Source organism: Neovison vison, chromosome 11 (assembly GCF_020171115.1).
Source record: "Neovison vison isolate M4711 chromosome 11, ASM_NN_V1, whole genome shotgun sequence".
Lineage (NCBI taxonomy): Eukaryota > Metazoa > Chordata > Mammalia > Carnivora > Mustelidae > Neogale > Neogale vison.
In genome coordinates, this window is record NC_058101.1 from 4725867 (window position 1) to 4742075 (window position 16209).

Below are 16209 nucleotides of genomic sequence, written 5' to 3' on the forward strand. Positions count from 1 at the left end.
TAAGTGGGAGATACACATCAAAGGGAGCACCTGATGTCGTGGCAGTGGGTATTCGATGCGACCAATGAGTCCCTAAACTCTACCTCTGAAACTCATGATACGCTGTATATTAATTCCCTGAATTTAAATTTTAAAAAACATCAAATGGGTAAATGCATTCAAAGCAATTAGCACAGTGCTTGTCACACACTAAGCCCTCAGAAGAGTCACCTGTTGCTAGACACCACGAAAAGATCACTCACAGAGAGTATGGGTTAGGCAATGCCAAGTACTAGGTCATTGGTAGAAACATGCAGCACACTCGGAATTACCACCTGGGAGATGCCAAGAGGAAGCTGGCCCTGGAAGGGAAGGGATCTGAGCCAGGCCACAGGGAATGGATGAGCAGGATTCTGACGATCAAAATAAGGTAGGAGCTGCTCTACATCGATCGTGTGTGCCTCCCGCCTTCCACACAGCTCGCGGCCGCGGGAGCAGCTCCAGCGAGGGGGCGAGCTGTGCTGACGCACCTGCCCCCACACAGACGCTGCTGTAGAACGGAGCTGGCCCCCACCTCTGGCGCCAAGTCCCCGTGTGTGGAGGCAGACAGCTGGGATGCTGGCTCACACGGGGCTCCTTCCCAGCTTCTTCTTTACGTTCAGCTCCAACTGGGGTTTTCACTGCTCGATGTTGTGTTTGAATCGGCACGTTGCAAAATGAGCATTTGTTGCTCTTTTAATTTTACATTTCAACGTTTCTACCATTTTTTAGGGCCCCCTCTTAAAGAAATGATGCAACAGGTGGGGAAAACCATGGAAAAGACTTAGACGTTTTTCTTCTTATGATTTAGAAGAAAAATGTTAACAGGTTTGCTAATCCGTCAACACATGGCTTCACTCGGGTTCAGAGAGCAAATACTTCTCAGACCCAACACCGGGAGAGAAGTACTGATTACTCTCCTGTACTCTTCAACAAGCAAGAGAGTGGCAAACCCACGCCTTCTTGGTGACCCTCTGCTCGCCAAGAGGAAGGAGGGAAGAGAGAAGGAAGGGATGAATGGAAGGAAATCCATAATCTGAGTACTGGCTCATTATTGTATCTTACCTATTAGGGAGTACCAATAAATTGTAAATATATTAAAATCATGGCAGGGCTTCCCAAAGATTGTTCTCCAAACCACCGCTGAGCTCTGAGAGGCTCTAGCAAATAAAGGGGAGGGTCTACAATGGAATGTTCGAGAAATGATGTTCAGTCTCATTCATCTTAGAGATTCACGATGCCCATGTGCCTGCTGAGTGTTCTAAGTTCTGCAATAAAGAAAGGTGCTTAACTTTATTTACCTGACAGTTTCCCAAATTTATTGAGCCAGAATCTTTTTCGCATACAAGAATCTATTAACCGTTGCTTAAAACTCGAGTCCTGTGGAATACAATATGAAAATGCACAGAATAATATTGCTTTACTAACACGTGTCTTCTTTTGCTTATGTTCTGGTGTAGATTTATAAACAAATGAGCATTAAAAAATTACTGCATAAACCCAATTTAATTTTCCAGGGTGCTACAGCCCTGACCAATCAGCTGTTTACAATGTCCCGTCTTCCACCTGCTGCTGCCAGTATCACCTCCTTTTCTATAGAAGAACTCAGAAGTACAGCCGTCCCATTAGGCATTCCCCAACACCCAATGCATTTCTTAATGCATCTGCATTTGGACACTTCCCCTCGTGTTTTCTTTTTAATTTTCACCCTCTCCTATGAAGAGGGGAAAGATTTTAGCTGAGAAAGACGAGTGGAGAAAGCACCCCGGGCTTTGGAACTTGGGGAGAATGCTGGTTAGGCATGGGCAAAATATAAAGCACCACAACAAAAACCTATGCAGAAGAAGCCTGGCTTGCCACAGCACTTAGCCACGCCTGCTGCGAGCAGTCCACTCCTGCCTCTCCCTCGGCTCACTTATCTTTGTTGAAAACCTTCAGCCCTGGCCTAAATCTCACAAACTATATTTGCTTTGATAAACGTGGAAGAAAGAACCGCACACATAAGACATCTCCATATGTGATAACACATTGAGGCTTTTGGACCTGTTCCCAGGATATGTTTATTCTTGACTGTGTGATGGATTAGATGTAATTTTCTTTCTTAAACAGCTAAGTGCAATTAAGAGGTCTCTGACGATGATCTTAGGTACAGCTCAGCTAGAGTGTAAATCCTGTGCGTGACTCCTACCACCCTGCAAAGCTCACGCACGATAGAGGGAACAGGGAGGGTCCTTCTCCAGGGGCTAGAATTTCCCCAGGCTGATGAACATGCATTCCACTGACGGCCCGGCATGGGATGGATTATCTCCTGCCTTCTCTATCATCACAGGGCTCCTCCTAACACCTTCCTGAGTTTAGATAAAAGTCACTGAAATGTTCCAGGAGGTTAACCATGACCTGACTTAAGTAACACTTGAGTTACAAAAATGTTCCAGGAATTTAGGTTCAGGGTAAAATGGAAATAGCAGATGAGCTCCCAGTGGTTACAGAAAGAAACTATGTTCACTTAGACCTTCCACCTCTTCCTGGACAGCTATCCCTAGTTGTCCAATGGCCACTCCAAAGTCAATTTGTCCAGTTCAAACACATCATCTCCAAGTAAGTTGTACTCCCACTCCTCAAATTTATTTGCCCAGAAACCTTGAAATCATCCCCCAAACTCCCTTTCTTTTAGTCCCCTGAGCTGAAACATTGCCCATCTGTTGCTTCCATTAGGCTGAACCATATGAAATTGCCACTACTCGATCATTTGTGCATGCAAAATAGCAATCTCACCCAGGCCAACCGACACAGAGCTAATTCTCGGTGGAGCCATCCCCACCCCCTTCCCTCATCCCCTCAGCAGCTGTCTCATTAAAGGCTTCATCTCTCACCTGAATTCTTGCAACCACCTCCTAAGGACCTTCTGTCCGTCTTGTCTTCTTCCACACAATCTTCTATGGATCATTCTTTTCACAGAAATGCAACCATGACACTCCCCTCCATAAAAACCTCCAAGAGACCTCCACAGTCTTGATGACAAAGTACATTCTCCTTAAACAGAATGCACAAGGTGGCCTTTCCGACCTGGTACCAGCACTCCCACACTCAGAGCTGGCGTTCTGCTTACTTCTTTGTTGGTGCCTGAACAGAGAGTATTCTTTGGCCCACTTTCTGGAATGTTCTTCCTTCCAAATCTTCAAACCCCTCTGCCACTTACTTATCTTTCAAAATCACTTCCATTACGATACGCTCCGGAAAGCCGTCACTACTCACCCTACCACACACAGCCAGTGGGGATTAGGGTCCTGTCCCACAGGTTCTCTCATACCCACAGCACTGACACATTCAACATGTATGTCCTTCTTCCCCTACATGGTACGTTTCCGAAATGCAAGCACCACACCTTATTCCTATGGGCGCCCCCAGAGCCCAGCACAGTGCCCAGCATGGACTTTCTTTGATGAAGTTATAAAGGAATGAATTCACGACAACGCCACGGAGAGAAGTGGGAGGCGTTTGGAAGGGGCGTACGTTAACTGGAAAGGTAAACTCTGGAGTCCGTGCATTTCTTTGAAAGACCAACCATTGAAATTGCTGGTCAAATTTTTCTGTAACAGACATACACCCCCAATGTCTATTCAACAAAGAATTCCAAGCACCACACAATGGTGACCTTTCTTAAAACCTTTATTTAATAAACTTAATTCCCAAGACAGCCAAGGTTTGTCCCTTTCAGCCAATTTTAGTGGGAATTCTTTTAGGGCTGAGGACTCCCAGCATCATTTAGCTTGGTCCCATGATTCCTTATTCTAACGGTCGCCTATTAGCCTTAAAAAATTAATGTGACTCCCAATCACCTAATTTACTATCAAGGAGGGCTCTGGACATTGGAGAGAACAGAGCTCATTAAAAATTAAACATTTCCAATCTCCTTATATAAACATTTACTTATAAAATATGTCCCAGCATAAAATTTTTAGGGTCCACATACAGAACAGGTTGGAAATAGAAAAACCATCATGAAGGTCCCCCCTTCTAACTCCTCCGACTGCAGCCTCTCCCCGCTCTAGTCCGTCTTCCACAGACAGGCAGACTTCCTGCCATACCACACCCTCAGTTGCGTCAGGCCCCTCCCAAACTCTCATGGCCTTATCGCCCACAAGATTCAATTCAAACTTTTTGACCTAGAACTTTGGGCACTCTGTACCCTGGCTCCAACTTAAATTTTCCAACCATTTCATCTAGTATGTCCTAACAGAAACCATGCTGTTCAGCCAGGTTGGACCACTCACTAGCTGTGAAGGACCCATTTATTCCACCCGTCTGCCCTGTCTCCTGGGGAGCCACACCCAGAAAGCCTGCCTACCCTCCCTCTCTGTCCAAGCAAATCCTACTTACTCTTCAGGAAGAATCTTAGCTTCTACCTTCTCCACAATGCTCTTCGTATCTTTCTCTTCTCCCTCCTCTGAACTCCTACAAGCCATACTGCCTGTTGGTGCTATTATCCGTATGTTGCTCTGTACTATTTGTTAACTGCAATTGTGTTTTGGTTCATCTCCTTAAGTAGCGTGAGAGATTTCTGTGTCCCCTCAAATCACAACTCAGCACCTTGTAGGTTCTATGTAAATACCTGCAAATGTACTTAAACCATGAGAACCTCTCAGTTCTCATGGTAGCTGCCCCTTTGTACCCTGACATAAGAAGCAGTCACTGAACTCAAGCTCACAAACTACAAAACCAGTCAGCCCCTGACATTCCCAGACTCCTCTTTAAGGGTACGCACTACGCCTCCAATTTGCCCACTTCCCAAGTCAGTCCTGACTACAGGTGGCGGTACTGGCGAGAGGCTCACGCCCTACAGCGGTGGGGTTCCTCGTTAGTCTCATGGCTGCTGTCTCTGAGCTTCTACTTTTCATTGCCCCTAAAATGTTTGCAGTCTTTGCCGTTGGGTTTTACCCTGAATCCCAGCATCTTTTTGGCTGTAGCCCTGCTCTGGACAATACAATCTTCCTATGGTATAGACCTTGGACTCCAATGTCTAGTCATCAGCTAAGGTCATGTGCAAAAAGGAGTGGGTCACCCTGCCATGGTACTACCAGCCACACCTGGAGGACTGTCATTGACTTCCTGTGTCCCCACCCACCAAAATGGACAACTGAGTCCCAGACTGACTGTGCTTGCTCCATACTATGATCTAGACAACTGACCGTACCTTGCCCTGTCCAGAAACAAGGCCTACAGACAGATCAACTTCTCCAACACGAAACTGACCAGATCCTAGCTTTTTCACCCTTCCCGGTGGCTTCTACAATGCCTCCCAGTCAAGCCCTTCGGAGCTGTGACAAAAGCTGCTGCAGGCAAATCTCTTCAAGTTTCTCCTACAATATGGAGAAGTGAGTCAAGAAATATGTAATAACCCACTCATCTGTAAATTCTCTCTAGACTAAAGATTTTTTTAAGATTTTATTTATTTGACACAGAGAGAGAAATCACAAGTAGGCAGAGAGGCAGAGAGAAAGAAAGAGAGAGGAGGAAGCAGGCTCCCCGCGGAGCAGAGAGCCCGACATGGGGCTCGATCCCAGGACCCTGGGATCATGACCCGAGCCGAAGGCAGAGGCTTTAACCCACTGAGCCACCCAGGCGCCCCTAGACTAAAGATTTTTGAGGGCAAGGTCATTGTCTCATTCACTTTTCTTTTTTTTCTTTCTTTCCTTTTTTTGTTTTCTGAGCATCTGGCCATGAGTAGACACTCAAAGATGTTTGTTGCACGAATGGATGGATGAACACAAAACACTAAGCAGCTTTTTCATCATTACCCAAATTCCAGGCTACCTTCTTAATATATACCTCTTTGAAATCGGGAGCTCTAAAGTGAGGAGGAAAAACCCCATCTCCTGAGACAGCTGACTTATTTTTAGGCTCACCTCCCTAAATGTTTGTGCCTAGGGCTGATGGCAAAAGTTCTCCAGAGCAAGAGGCAGAACACAATGTAGACCAGAGGGGGAGAGTCTCTCGAGGGGGCGAAGCCACACATTGCTGTCCCAAGCTGAAGTACACCACGTGCATGTGAGGTACCATCAACAACACTTTAGTCTCCATTAATACGAGGTTCTGAATTGTTTCAGGAAGTTCAAGAGCGTTATCAGAGGATTCCATTTGAATCTACAAATATCTACTGAATGTCGCATAGGAAGCCGTAAAGTGAGTTACCAGACCGGAGGCAGATGCCTCCCAAAAAGGAGCTCTTCATCCGCCGACAGAGGACAAATAGAGGAGAGCCATCTAAGCCTGCCACAGAGAAGCCCAGCCTCCAGCTAGTGGTTTCCGCGGCTACGAAGGAGCTGCCACTCACCGGTGCAGTAACCCACCAGGTTGAGGAACTGCTCTTCCTTACAGCTCGTCCTGCAGCTCCCACCAGCAAGAGGGACATGGGGGTGACAGGAAGTGCAGTCAGATTCCGACGGGCCGTGGCACTGCCTGCAGGTGGGGTGGCATTCTGGGGAGAGAAACAAAAGCCAGGATTGGAATCAGCCGTTTGGCATGTGAATACATGCATGTAGCACGCAGGCCCGCCACAAATGACAAGAGGAGCAGACTTCAGACACTAAACATCTTTTGAAGATTCCTGAGCAAGCCTGGCTTATCCTTAGCCCAATCAGAAGATGACATTTCTGGTGTCAGTGAAGAGACTGTCCATGAACAGAACATGGAATCTAGAACCATAAAAATTTGAGAAATTGGCCACACATTCCAGAGGGCCCAGCATAACCATCCCAACGCAGGTGAGTGAGAAGTTCAGATCAAGGTCACAAAGCAGGAAAGTGAGTGGTAAGACTCTCTCCTTCTTGTTAAAATACTCGGGTGATTCAAAGAGCTGGACAGGGAGCAGAAGGAGACATTTGGCTTCTCAGAATTCCTGGCAGGCAAAGGGGAGCCACGCACAGCCAGGAACACCAATACTCCTCGCCAGAACTGGATGCCAGCCGAGCGCTCCCTTCAGGCCTCCATTTGGAGACCCTGTGTTAGCGGCAACACTTAATGAAAATACAGAGAGCAGAAAGTCCACTTCTTGGACATTATCTTGAGCCAGGTTTGAAGTCAAAGCTCTGTTTCCCCAGAAAAAGCACCCATGTACTAAGGGGCACCACCCTGAAAACAAGTAGGTCCCAGAAGGCGCAGCAATCAAGACCAGTGCGCAAGGAGCAGGAGGAGGTGGCAGCTGCGTTGGTGCTGCCAAAGTGCGCAGCGGGAGCGAGTGCATGGAAGGAGGGAGAAGGATTTCTCTGCCGAGGACGAGGAGGTCTAAGCCTGTCTGATTCCAAGAGGAGGGGAGGTGAGGGACCGGAGCTGGGCAGAGCTTGCTGGAACCAATGACAAAGAATTCCCTTCTGGCACAGAGCTGGTGGAAAGCAAAGGCACTGATTTCAAGTACAGTCAACTGCCTCTCACTTCTTCGGGCGAGAGGCCAAAGGGAGATAAGAAGCTATGGAGAAAGAAAAAAAAAAAAAAAAAACACCTGCACAAAAAATAAAGCAAGTAAGAAAATGCACTACGGATAAGAAGGCCAGCACCTTCTACATTCACCCCTCCTACATTCCTGAGGCTCTTACCCTGGAGAATGCCTGTCCAGAAGACACTCGAGTTCTTGGGATGATTTCCATCTCCCAGTTTTTCCTCCCTGCCAGATTTCCAGTGACCGGGGTGCCCTGCCTACTCAGGACACTGGCCATCTGCTGGCTGCAGGCGCGCAGAGGCATACACAGGAGAGCTGGACCTGCTCAGACTTAACCCCTCACAGGACAACCAGCTGGGCTAGGATGAGGGCATGCAAGGACAGACCACAGTCGTCAAGGACAACCCCAACCCCAAAGAAACCAGGAGCATTCCCCCTGAGCCTGATACAGGATTTAAAGAAAAGCGACCCATCCAGAGCCTAGGGAGATGAAGAATGTACTTGGAAAAATAAAATTCCAGAAGAAATATAATACTGATCTTGAGTCGTCTACGTTTCTGTTTACATTGGATTCCCTCTTTGAAGTTTGAGGCTTAGGTGACCCTAACGAGTATTAATTTATTTAAAAAATATTTTGTGTACTTCAAACTACACGTTTCCTGATTCCAGAAATACATGTCATACAATTTTATAACAATTGGCTTTTTCCTATAAGTGGGCCTCAACGGTCTATTTTTAGAAATAAAATAGTAATGATGATAGAATGTGTTTTGTCTTATCTTTTCTTCTGTAGATACAAGAAAACACAGCGCTACAAGAGGGTGCTTAAATTTTAGTATTTTGTCAATTCCAATAAAACGGTGAACTAATCTCAACTAGTAATTTCTAGAATCTCTGTTACTGAAGTATAAAGATGTCGTTAAAAACATACCGGACCGACACATCAAAGATAAAAATAAAGATCACTCCCTGTTGTTGCTCTCTCTGGCTGTAGGCAGGATCAGTGGGGCTGAGAACTACCGAGTTAATGCCAAGTGCCTGGTCCTACACAGATGCCCTAGAACCTGCGCATGGTAGCTTGTCTCCATGATGAACCCCATCGAGTCTATCGCTCCCTGTATGCACCGGGAAAAGCTGACTCCAATTTTTCACTTCGTCCATACTCCCCTATTGGAAGAGCAGAACTTCACTTGTTCCCCTCACCCCTCCCCTAACACATTCAAGATGAGGATTTACAGCCCAACCCTGGTCCCCTGGTATAACCACATTTTTAAAGACAGAGTCTGGCTGCTGACCAAGACACCACGACGGCACAGGGAACCTGCCCCAGCATGTTACCCACTTACCTGAGCACCTGCCTTCCTGGTTAAAGTAACTGTCTGGGCACCGGGAGAGACACTGGCCGTCCAGCAGCACGTGGGAAGGCCGGCAGGCTGTGCAGTTATGTGGGCTCTTCCCAGCACACCTGAAACAGGACTGGTGACAAGCTGGAAGAAAGAGAAGGATAAAGCAGAGGAGACCTTCAGGAAAGTCACCGTGGGACAAGCGCAGCAGCTCCCTCTCCTGTTGACATTTCTGGGTCGGGATAAGTTGTGCACGTCGGTCTCGTTTTTCCCAAGGACAGGGTACACAGCTCACATACTTCTTTCTAAAGGCCATATCCTGCAAAGCAAGCATCTGTGGGACCCAGATTAAGAAAGGCACAAATGCCACGAAGCAGAAATAACCATTTGCACAGTCATACGTTTTTTTCTTCTCAGGTTCCATTCTCGGAGAATGTCAAACGAAGACCAGGAAGCCATAAAGCAGGTCTCCTTCCCGCAGGACAGCTCCTCCTCCGTCAGGAGACAACAGACTGTTACCAGGCTGCTCTCATTATAGAGAACAGTGTTGGAAGCTGTACTTACTCACAAAGGTTTACACGGTGTCTACTCTCTATTAGCGGGGGGACAGACACAGGTGAGAAGAACCGTCCAGCATTCTGAGCTGCTCAAACCTGCTGCACCAACAGACACACAAGCAAGTCACCAGAATCGTAGAGGGAGTGAGAGCATCACATCGCAATTCTCTGTGGCCTCGACTAATTCATGTAAGTTCTCGAGATTCCTACTGCCTCGTGTATAAAATGAGTATAAACTGTACGTAAGAGGTGTGGTGGACACCAGTTGGGTTTGATACATGGAAAGTGTAAAGTTCTTAGGACAGTTCTGAGTACACAGTAAGGACTTAGTGAATCTTCGCAGTAATTGTCCCCTTCCAGTGCTAGGGTACAACTACGCACAGGTGTGAGAAGGAACGCGGAAGCAAAGAGAAAGCAGGCATTTCTGCTTCCCTACATCAGATCTTTAAAATAAAGGGGATATTCTCCTCAGTTCCCACAGGTGGACGGTGTATTAATCACACCTTTTTATTTTCTGTATTTCTGATGCCTTGGCATCTGGGGTCCTGCAAATCCTGGAGAGACGGCCCTCCAGAGCTGGCCAATTCCTAGAGATAGTCAGTGCCTAGCTTGGGATCATGCCTTTCATGAGCGACCTGGCCAGTCCCAAGTCCCACACCAATCACCTCTCCCAGGGCTCATCCCTGGGCCTCTATCTCCCCTTCCCGCTGGAGACATCCCCAGCACCCCGAAGCCCACGGCAGTTACTCCAACTAGCCAATCCTAAGCCGCCACACGGCCGCACTTGTTCCTTCCCGCAGAAATCACAATAAAGGCTCTCGTTCACGGTTTCCCCTCACTCCCCCTGCCTCTTGACCAGCCCTGGCGCTTCCCGGCGTGGCCCCTGCTTAGCGTGCCATGCCCTGGTCCTCTTGGGAACTGGAACACATGCTTCTCAGGGGCAGCTGTCTCCTCCTCTCTTGGCCTCATCCTACCTGAATAATAATAAAAGCTCCATTATGAAATAACCAGTCACCCAACTGCAATCATGCATTCATTTGTTATTGAGTGTCCAATAGATCTAGACGTTGGGGATACAATGGTGACCAGGACAAAGACCTGATTCTTTCCCATGTGGATGAACCCACGCATTTCACGCCACCTTCTGTCCGCCCAGGGGACAAGGTCCACAACTGCAGGGACCACTCTGAGTCTCCTCTGTGGCCTCTCCTGTCCCCTATAGCAAACACCCAGACAGAGGCCAGCAGCTTGGAATCAAATGTGATTTTGCACCACTGAGGTCTCCATTTCGACCAACCTCCAATAAAAATCCAACATACCGTTTTTGATGTGTGTGAGGCTCAGATAAGCCAGGATGTCCTGGCCCAGGGGTCCTGGTGGTTAAATACTCAATTACCGATACATGGCGGATGCTCACTGCTGTCCGAAGCCCTCTAGTGCTCCCTGCATCCTGCCTCATCCACAGACCAGCACGGAGAGGCTTAACATCTCCACCAGGAGGCTTCCAGGACCCTGCTCCTGAGCTAAGGCCAGCACCCATTTGGATTAGGCAGTAACTGGCCTTACTGGCTGATCAATATTTTGATTCTGATCTCTGGATACACTGCAGAGCTTTCTTTCTATTCAACAGTATTTATTACTATATGAAAAACAGAGCTAGAGCTCCAATTTTTAAAATAATTTCCTTTTTTTATATTGCCTTGTAAACAACTCTACTAGCACGAGGCTCAATAAGAAATTTTCCCCCAAATATCTTCAAAATCACTGAGAAAACGTTTCCTTCTCAAAAAACAAAAAAGGAATAGGTAAGCAAGAGTACACAATAGCCCCTTATGTAAGACACGTTTAACACAAATGAATGAAACAGCACGTAATAGAAAGTCAGGCGGCAATACTTCAAAAACCAGCTAAATTATATTGTCAACACAAAGCTTTCCAGGATGATTTGGGGAAGCCACATACTTCCATAGATTTAAATAAACCTATGATAATACCAATATGTTTGTATTAGACTTTACAAGACTGCTAAAATCCCTAGCTCGTCCTACTATACCTCCCTAATAGAAAGGAAATCAAAGCATATCATTGTGGAATTGAAAACTGGGGAAACACGAGTTATGCCTTATGAGCACACCACATATTTTATTTCATTCTACCTGGTCACAGAGTCAATGTGATAACCTGGGCTCAGTGTGAATGAAGGTTATCATGATATAAATTATATAATTTATATATAATAAAAATTATATATAATTTATATAATACATATTATATAATATTTATTGTTATATTATTAAGTATTTATATATAATATTTATATAACACTATATATTATAATTATATCTAATGTATTATATATTATTTAATATAATACAAATATTATTTTTATATTATATGTATATTATTATTTTCCCCAAATATTTATATTTAAATCTATGGAAGTATGTGGCTTCTTCAAATCATCTTGGAAATATATATATTATTATAATATACAATATTATATAAATAATATATAATAAAAACTATTATATAGTTTATAATTGTATAAAACAGGAAAGCAAAGCAGACAAAAAGTTGGAATACTGAGGGATCAAGAACTCCACAAGAAAGTCCCTTTGCCATCCACTAAATGTTAGACACCTAAATATCACGTGGCAAACTTGAGAACTGTTGTCATTGGAAACGTTTAATATCCAAATGCATAATGAGCTGTTAGCTGCTCAGTCGCACTGAGGGAAAATGATGTACTGGGGGATCACCCTGACCAAGTCTTTTTTTCCTCTACATTGCTCTATTGCTGTAAGTACAGGCACTTGCATTTTGCATCTTTCAAACAATCTCATGAAATTTCAGTTCTGGGCCAGTTTGGGAAATGTCTCCACTATTTCAGTGACTTTAATGAAGCTCCATCATTCTGTGGAAGCTGCTTTCCAAGCCAGAGCTCCGGTCTGAAGTGTAAGATCCTTCAAGGAAGACTAACTCCATTTCAGGGCATGTACAGAAAGATTTGGAAGAAGTTCTATGAATAATTTCCCCATGTAATACGACATTTTTAGAGAGTGGCTTTCCAGTTGATGGCTAAGTATATTTCTGAAAAAGCGTAACTGAGCAGCTGAAGCCCTAAAAGTGTTGGCATTTTTAAAAGTGTCCTTAGATGGTTGTAAAGTCCAATCAACCTGACTCCCGTCAAAATATTACCTAAAATAATTAAAACCCATCAATTTGTGTTCTGTTCTAGTCTACTCTATCTTATTCTGTTCTATCCTATCCCCTAGTTAAATTTCAGACAACAAACACTACTTCTTTTTTTCTTTTCCATGATATAAACAGTGGTCCAGCATCCTGATTCTCATATTATGTAAATTTTCCTGGTTTTTCATAGAAATGAGTTAAGTCAAATAAAGTCAATCTCCCCCTTTCCCTCACCCTCCTTTTCCTTCTCTTTTTTATTTTTCTTCTTCTTTTTTTTAAAGGAGCTGAACCATGTGAGAGTAGAGATCACATCTTTTCCATCCTGTGATTCCTGCAGGACTATCAGAGTCCCTGTCACTGGCATGTCCTAAGGTCTCAGTCAATGAATTTCTGCTGATTGAATGGGTGAGTCAGTAGGTAAGTGAGCCAGTGGGGCAGGGGTTGCCAACACGGACAACAGACTCCGCTCGTTCTCCTCTCTTTTTGATCATTTCCTTTCAGACTTTCTGTGTTTATCTCAGGAATATTGGAGGTTCTCAAAACGGCTCCGTCTGCCCTTTCTCTTCTCACTCCTGGCAAACTTATCCATGGCTTTAATGATGACCTCCATGCTGGTCAGTCCCAAATTTATGAGTACAGCGCTGGCCTTCACTCTGAACTCCAACCACATAAATCTAACTGCCTACGGGATACGTCTACTTGGTGTTTCGCTGGGGTCTCATTCTCCTCATTCCCAAAACACTGTTCATTATCCACTTCCATGCTCAGCCCATAGCTGCTTGAGGCAAGTTAAGGCATCACATTCCTCCTGTCCCAAACTGCTCTTATTACACACCCGACCCCACACCCTACCCACGGCCTCATCCTTCCTTTGCGTTCCCTGCCTCACTTGGTAATCCCACTCTTCACCAACACACTCATGCTGCAGACCTTAGACTGCAACTTTCCCATCACAGCCTGCCCAAGGCCTGGTTTCTGTCAAAATCGAAATCTCTGGCAAGTCCATTCCACCTGAGCCGTTCCCGTGGCCCCGTAGCGCAGACCGTCAACACCACTCACGTTGTGGATGAGTTCAGCAGCTTCCCAAATGGCTCCACTGCTCGTCCCCACTTCCCGCAGCACAGGTAAGGGGCTGAGCTTTATAAAATGCAAATTGACCAGATTATTCCCCTACTTAAAATCTTCTAATAGGCTTCCAAGACCAGTAGCGTCAACTCTGAACTCCTTAGCGTAGAGCACCTAGAACACTTCATGACATGACTCTACCCTGTGTCTCCAGTATCGTCCCCCAAAATTCGCCACTTTAGGCTTCACACTGCGGGAATAACAAATACATCAGACTTCTCCGAAGACAGCAGGCCTTTGCACTTGCTGTTTCCTTGACCTGTAATGCCCTTTCCCACCTTCTGCCCTGGTGAACTGCTCTTAATCCTTCAACAGGTTGATGATGCAGCTTTCTCTGTAGATCTTTTCTCATACTCTCTCTCCCAGAGTCAGTCTCCTCTGTGCTCTTTGGAGGGTAGATGCCTTAAGGAAAGCTTCCCCAAGACGGCCACTTTGGCATAAAGACTATTTTGAGTTAAAAAGCAATCAAAACCCAGAAGATTCAGGAGAAGCTCTTCACCCTCCCCACCTCTGCCTAAGGAGAATTTAGGTGGGGAAGGACGAGAGCCGTCACCATAGGTAATGACATCATGATAGAATCTGCGTAGGGCAGACAGGGAGGAGCACAGCAAGGTCCTTTGGATCAAAGTCTTCTGTGTGTCCCATTGTTTCGAGTGGCCCAGCAAACATTTGTTTACCCAACATCTACTCTCTTTCATCTTCCTGAGGACTGTACGCCCTCACTTTGAAGTCTCAAACCCCTAACCCCTTCTCCTTAGTTCAGGATGACATCTGTACCTCATGCTGCCTGTCTTTGGAATTTCCAAGTCTATATGGATTCCTTCTACGCATACTATTAAATTTTATTTTCTCCTCTTAATCTGTCTTATGTCAGTTTGATTCTTAGGCCAGTTAGAAGGACCTTAAGGGGACAGGAGAATTCTTACTCCCCAACGCTGTACTGGCAGTAGGCACAAGGCACAAGCAGCCTGCCCTTGGCCCCTCCAACAGCACGTATCACGTTCTTTTAATTCCTTGTTCAGATGTCAGTCTCCCTTATTCGATCATGCTTTCCTTAAGGCATGATCTTTATCTTTTTCATCTTTCTATCCCCAAAGTTGAGCACACCCATGCCATAAAAATACGAAGGGGAAAGGGAAGAAGACGGAAAATCACCAGAGGCGAGTGTCTGTCCGGCTTATGTCAGCACTCTGGGGACTACATTAAAGAGTGCTGCCATGTATTTTATTCAATTAATGCAAGGGAATCCCAACTTCATAAATAATAACATACTCTTAAGCTGAGCAGGCAGACTCCTGCCCATTTATTTCTTTAATTAAAACTCTTTGCCTTAAGGCCTTTGGTGAATCTTAGCAACAGCTAAATAGATCAAAATACTCACGATATACTTTTTCTCCTGGTTCACCCAAAGCAAGTTAATGAACCGACCAAAATAATTGGTGAATTTCCCATTTAAAAAGAAAAAGAAACAGTGTTCCAGGCCAAGATGGTGGCATGTGTGTCTCGTGAACATACGTCTGCGCACAGACACACCAAATCCACCGCTACCCGTGGCACAAGTCCCTCTGGGAGAAATCCGGAAACTAGCTGATATGTTGAGGGCCTCCTACACATCACACAAATGAGAAAAACACCTATATGGACACAGGTGGGGAAGGTTGGGACACATGCCATGCCCACCCCGACCCCCAGTGCCACATGGTCAGGAAAAAACTCCAGCTTCTCCTTTTGGAATAAAGGGTTTAGAGCCAACATGTGATACCACAACTTTCAAGAGTCCACCTGAGGGATGGGCCCCCAAAACCCTAGCTCCAAAAGCCAGAAGGGCTTGCATTCACAAAGCCCATAAGACTACAGCAAATAAAGAAACATTTCTTAAGGGGATCCCAAGGAATCCTGGGGTTATGCCTCCCCTCCCCCAGGAGGCAGCACTCAGGCCATTCTTTTTGCCTCTCCCCGAAAGAGACCTATTTGTGAATCTTAAAAACTGCCGCCATGGGTCAGGCCTCTAATTGAATGCACACACAGAGGCCCGCTCCCTGCGACCCTCTTTACGGACCTGGGGGTGGGGGCGGACACCGTATTTGTGCTCTACCTCTGCTCTGTTCTGGGTCACTAGCGTCTTCCTGGAAAGAGCTTCTGCTCATGTCGGCCGTACCCTTGACAGCCTGGCTCTGGTGGTCAGTGAGGTCTGAGGTCACTGGTTCAACGGACCACAGCAAACAAAGAGACCGTTCTTCACCGGGAGGCTGTGACCCCACGACTCCGTGCAGAGGACGCAGACAGAAATACCCACTTCCCAGTGTTGCTCTGAAACAGGGAAATCTGCCCGATCTTAAAGCTGCTGCATGAGGCTCCAGTTTCCGTCAGCCTCCACCTCAGCTGCTGACGGAGGTCCCCCCTGTAGGGCACCGACAAGTCCTGGCACACCCTCAACTACTCGGGCTACTAGGAACAAAGCAAGGAGCCTAGACAATCCCACAGGGTTTGCAAACCGCTCAACAGCCAAGGGCTGGCTGAACAATTAAGATTCAGAGAA

The 16209-nt window shown here is 45.9% G+C and overlaps 1 protein-coding gene across 1 annotated transcript in view; it reads right to left on the minus strand.

Moving 5' to 3' along the window:
• The window catches only part of FRAS1 (Fraser extracellular matrix complex subunit 1), a 405465-nt gene that overhangs the window by 172422 nt on the left and 216834 nt on the right, over positions 1 to 16209 (minus strand). Inside the window, exons 19-20 of the mRNA XM_044225418.1 lie at positions 8800 to 8940; positions 6353 to 6496 (exon numbers count right to left, since the gene is read on the minus strand). Of these exons, the coding sequence (XP_044081353.1) occupies positions 6353 to 6496; positions 8800 to 8940 (285 nt within the window). The remainder of the gene's footprint in view (positions 1 to 6352; positions 6497 to 8799; positions 8941 to 16209) is intronic.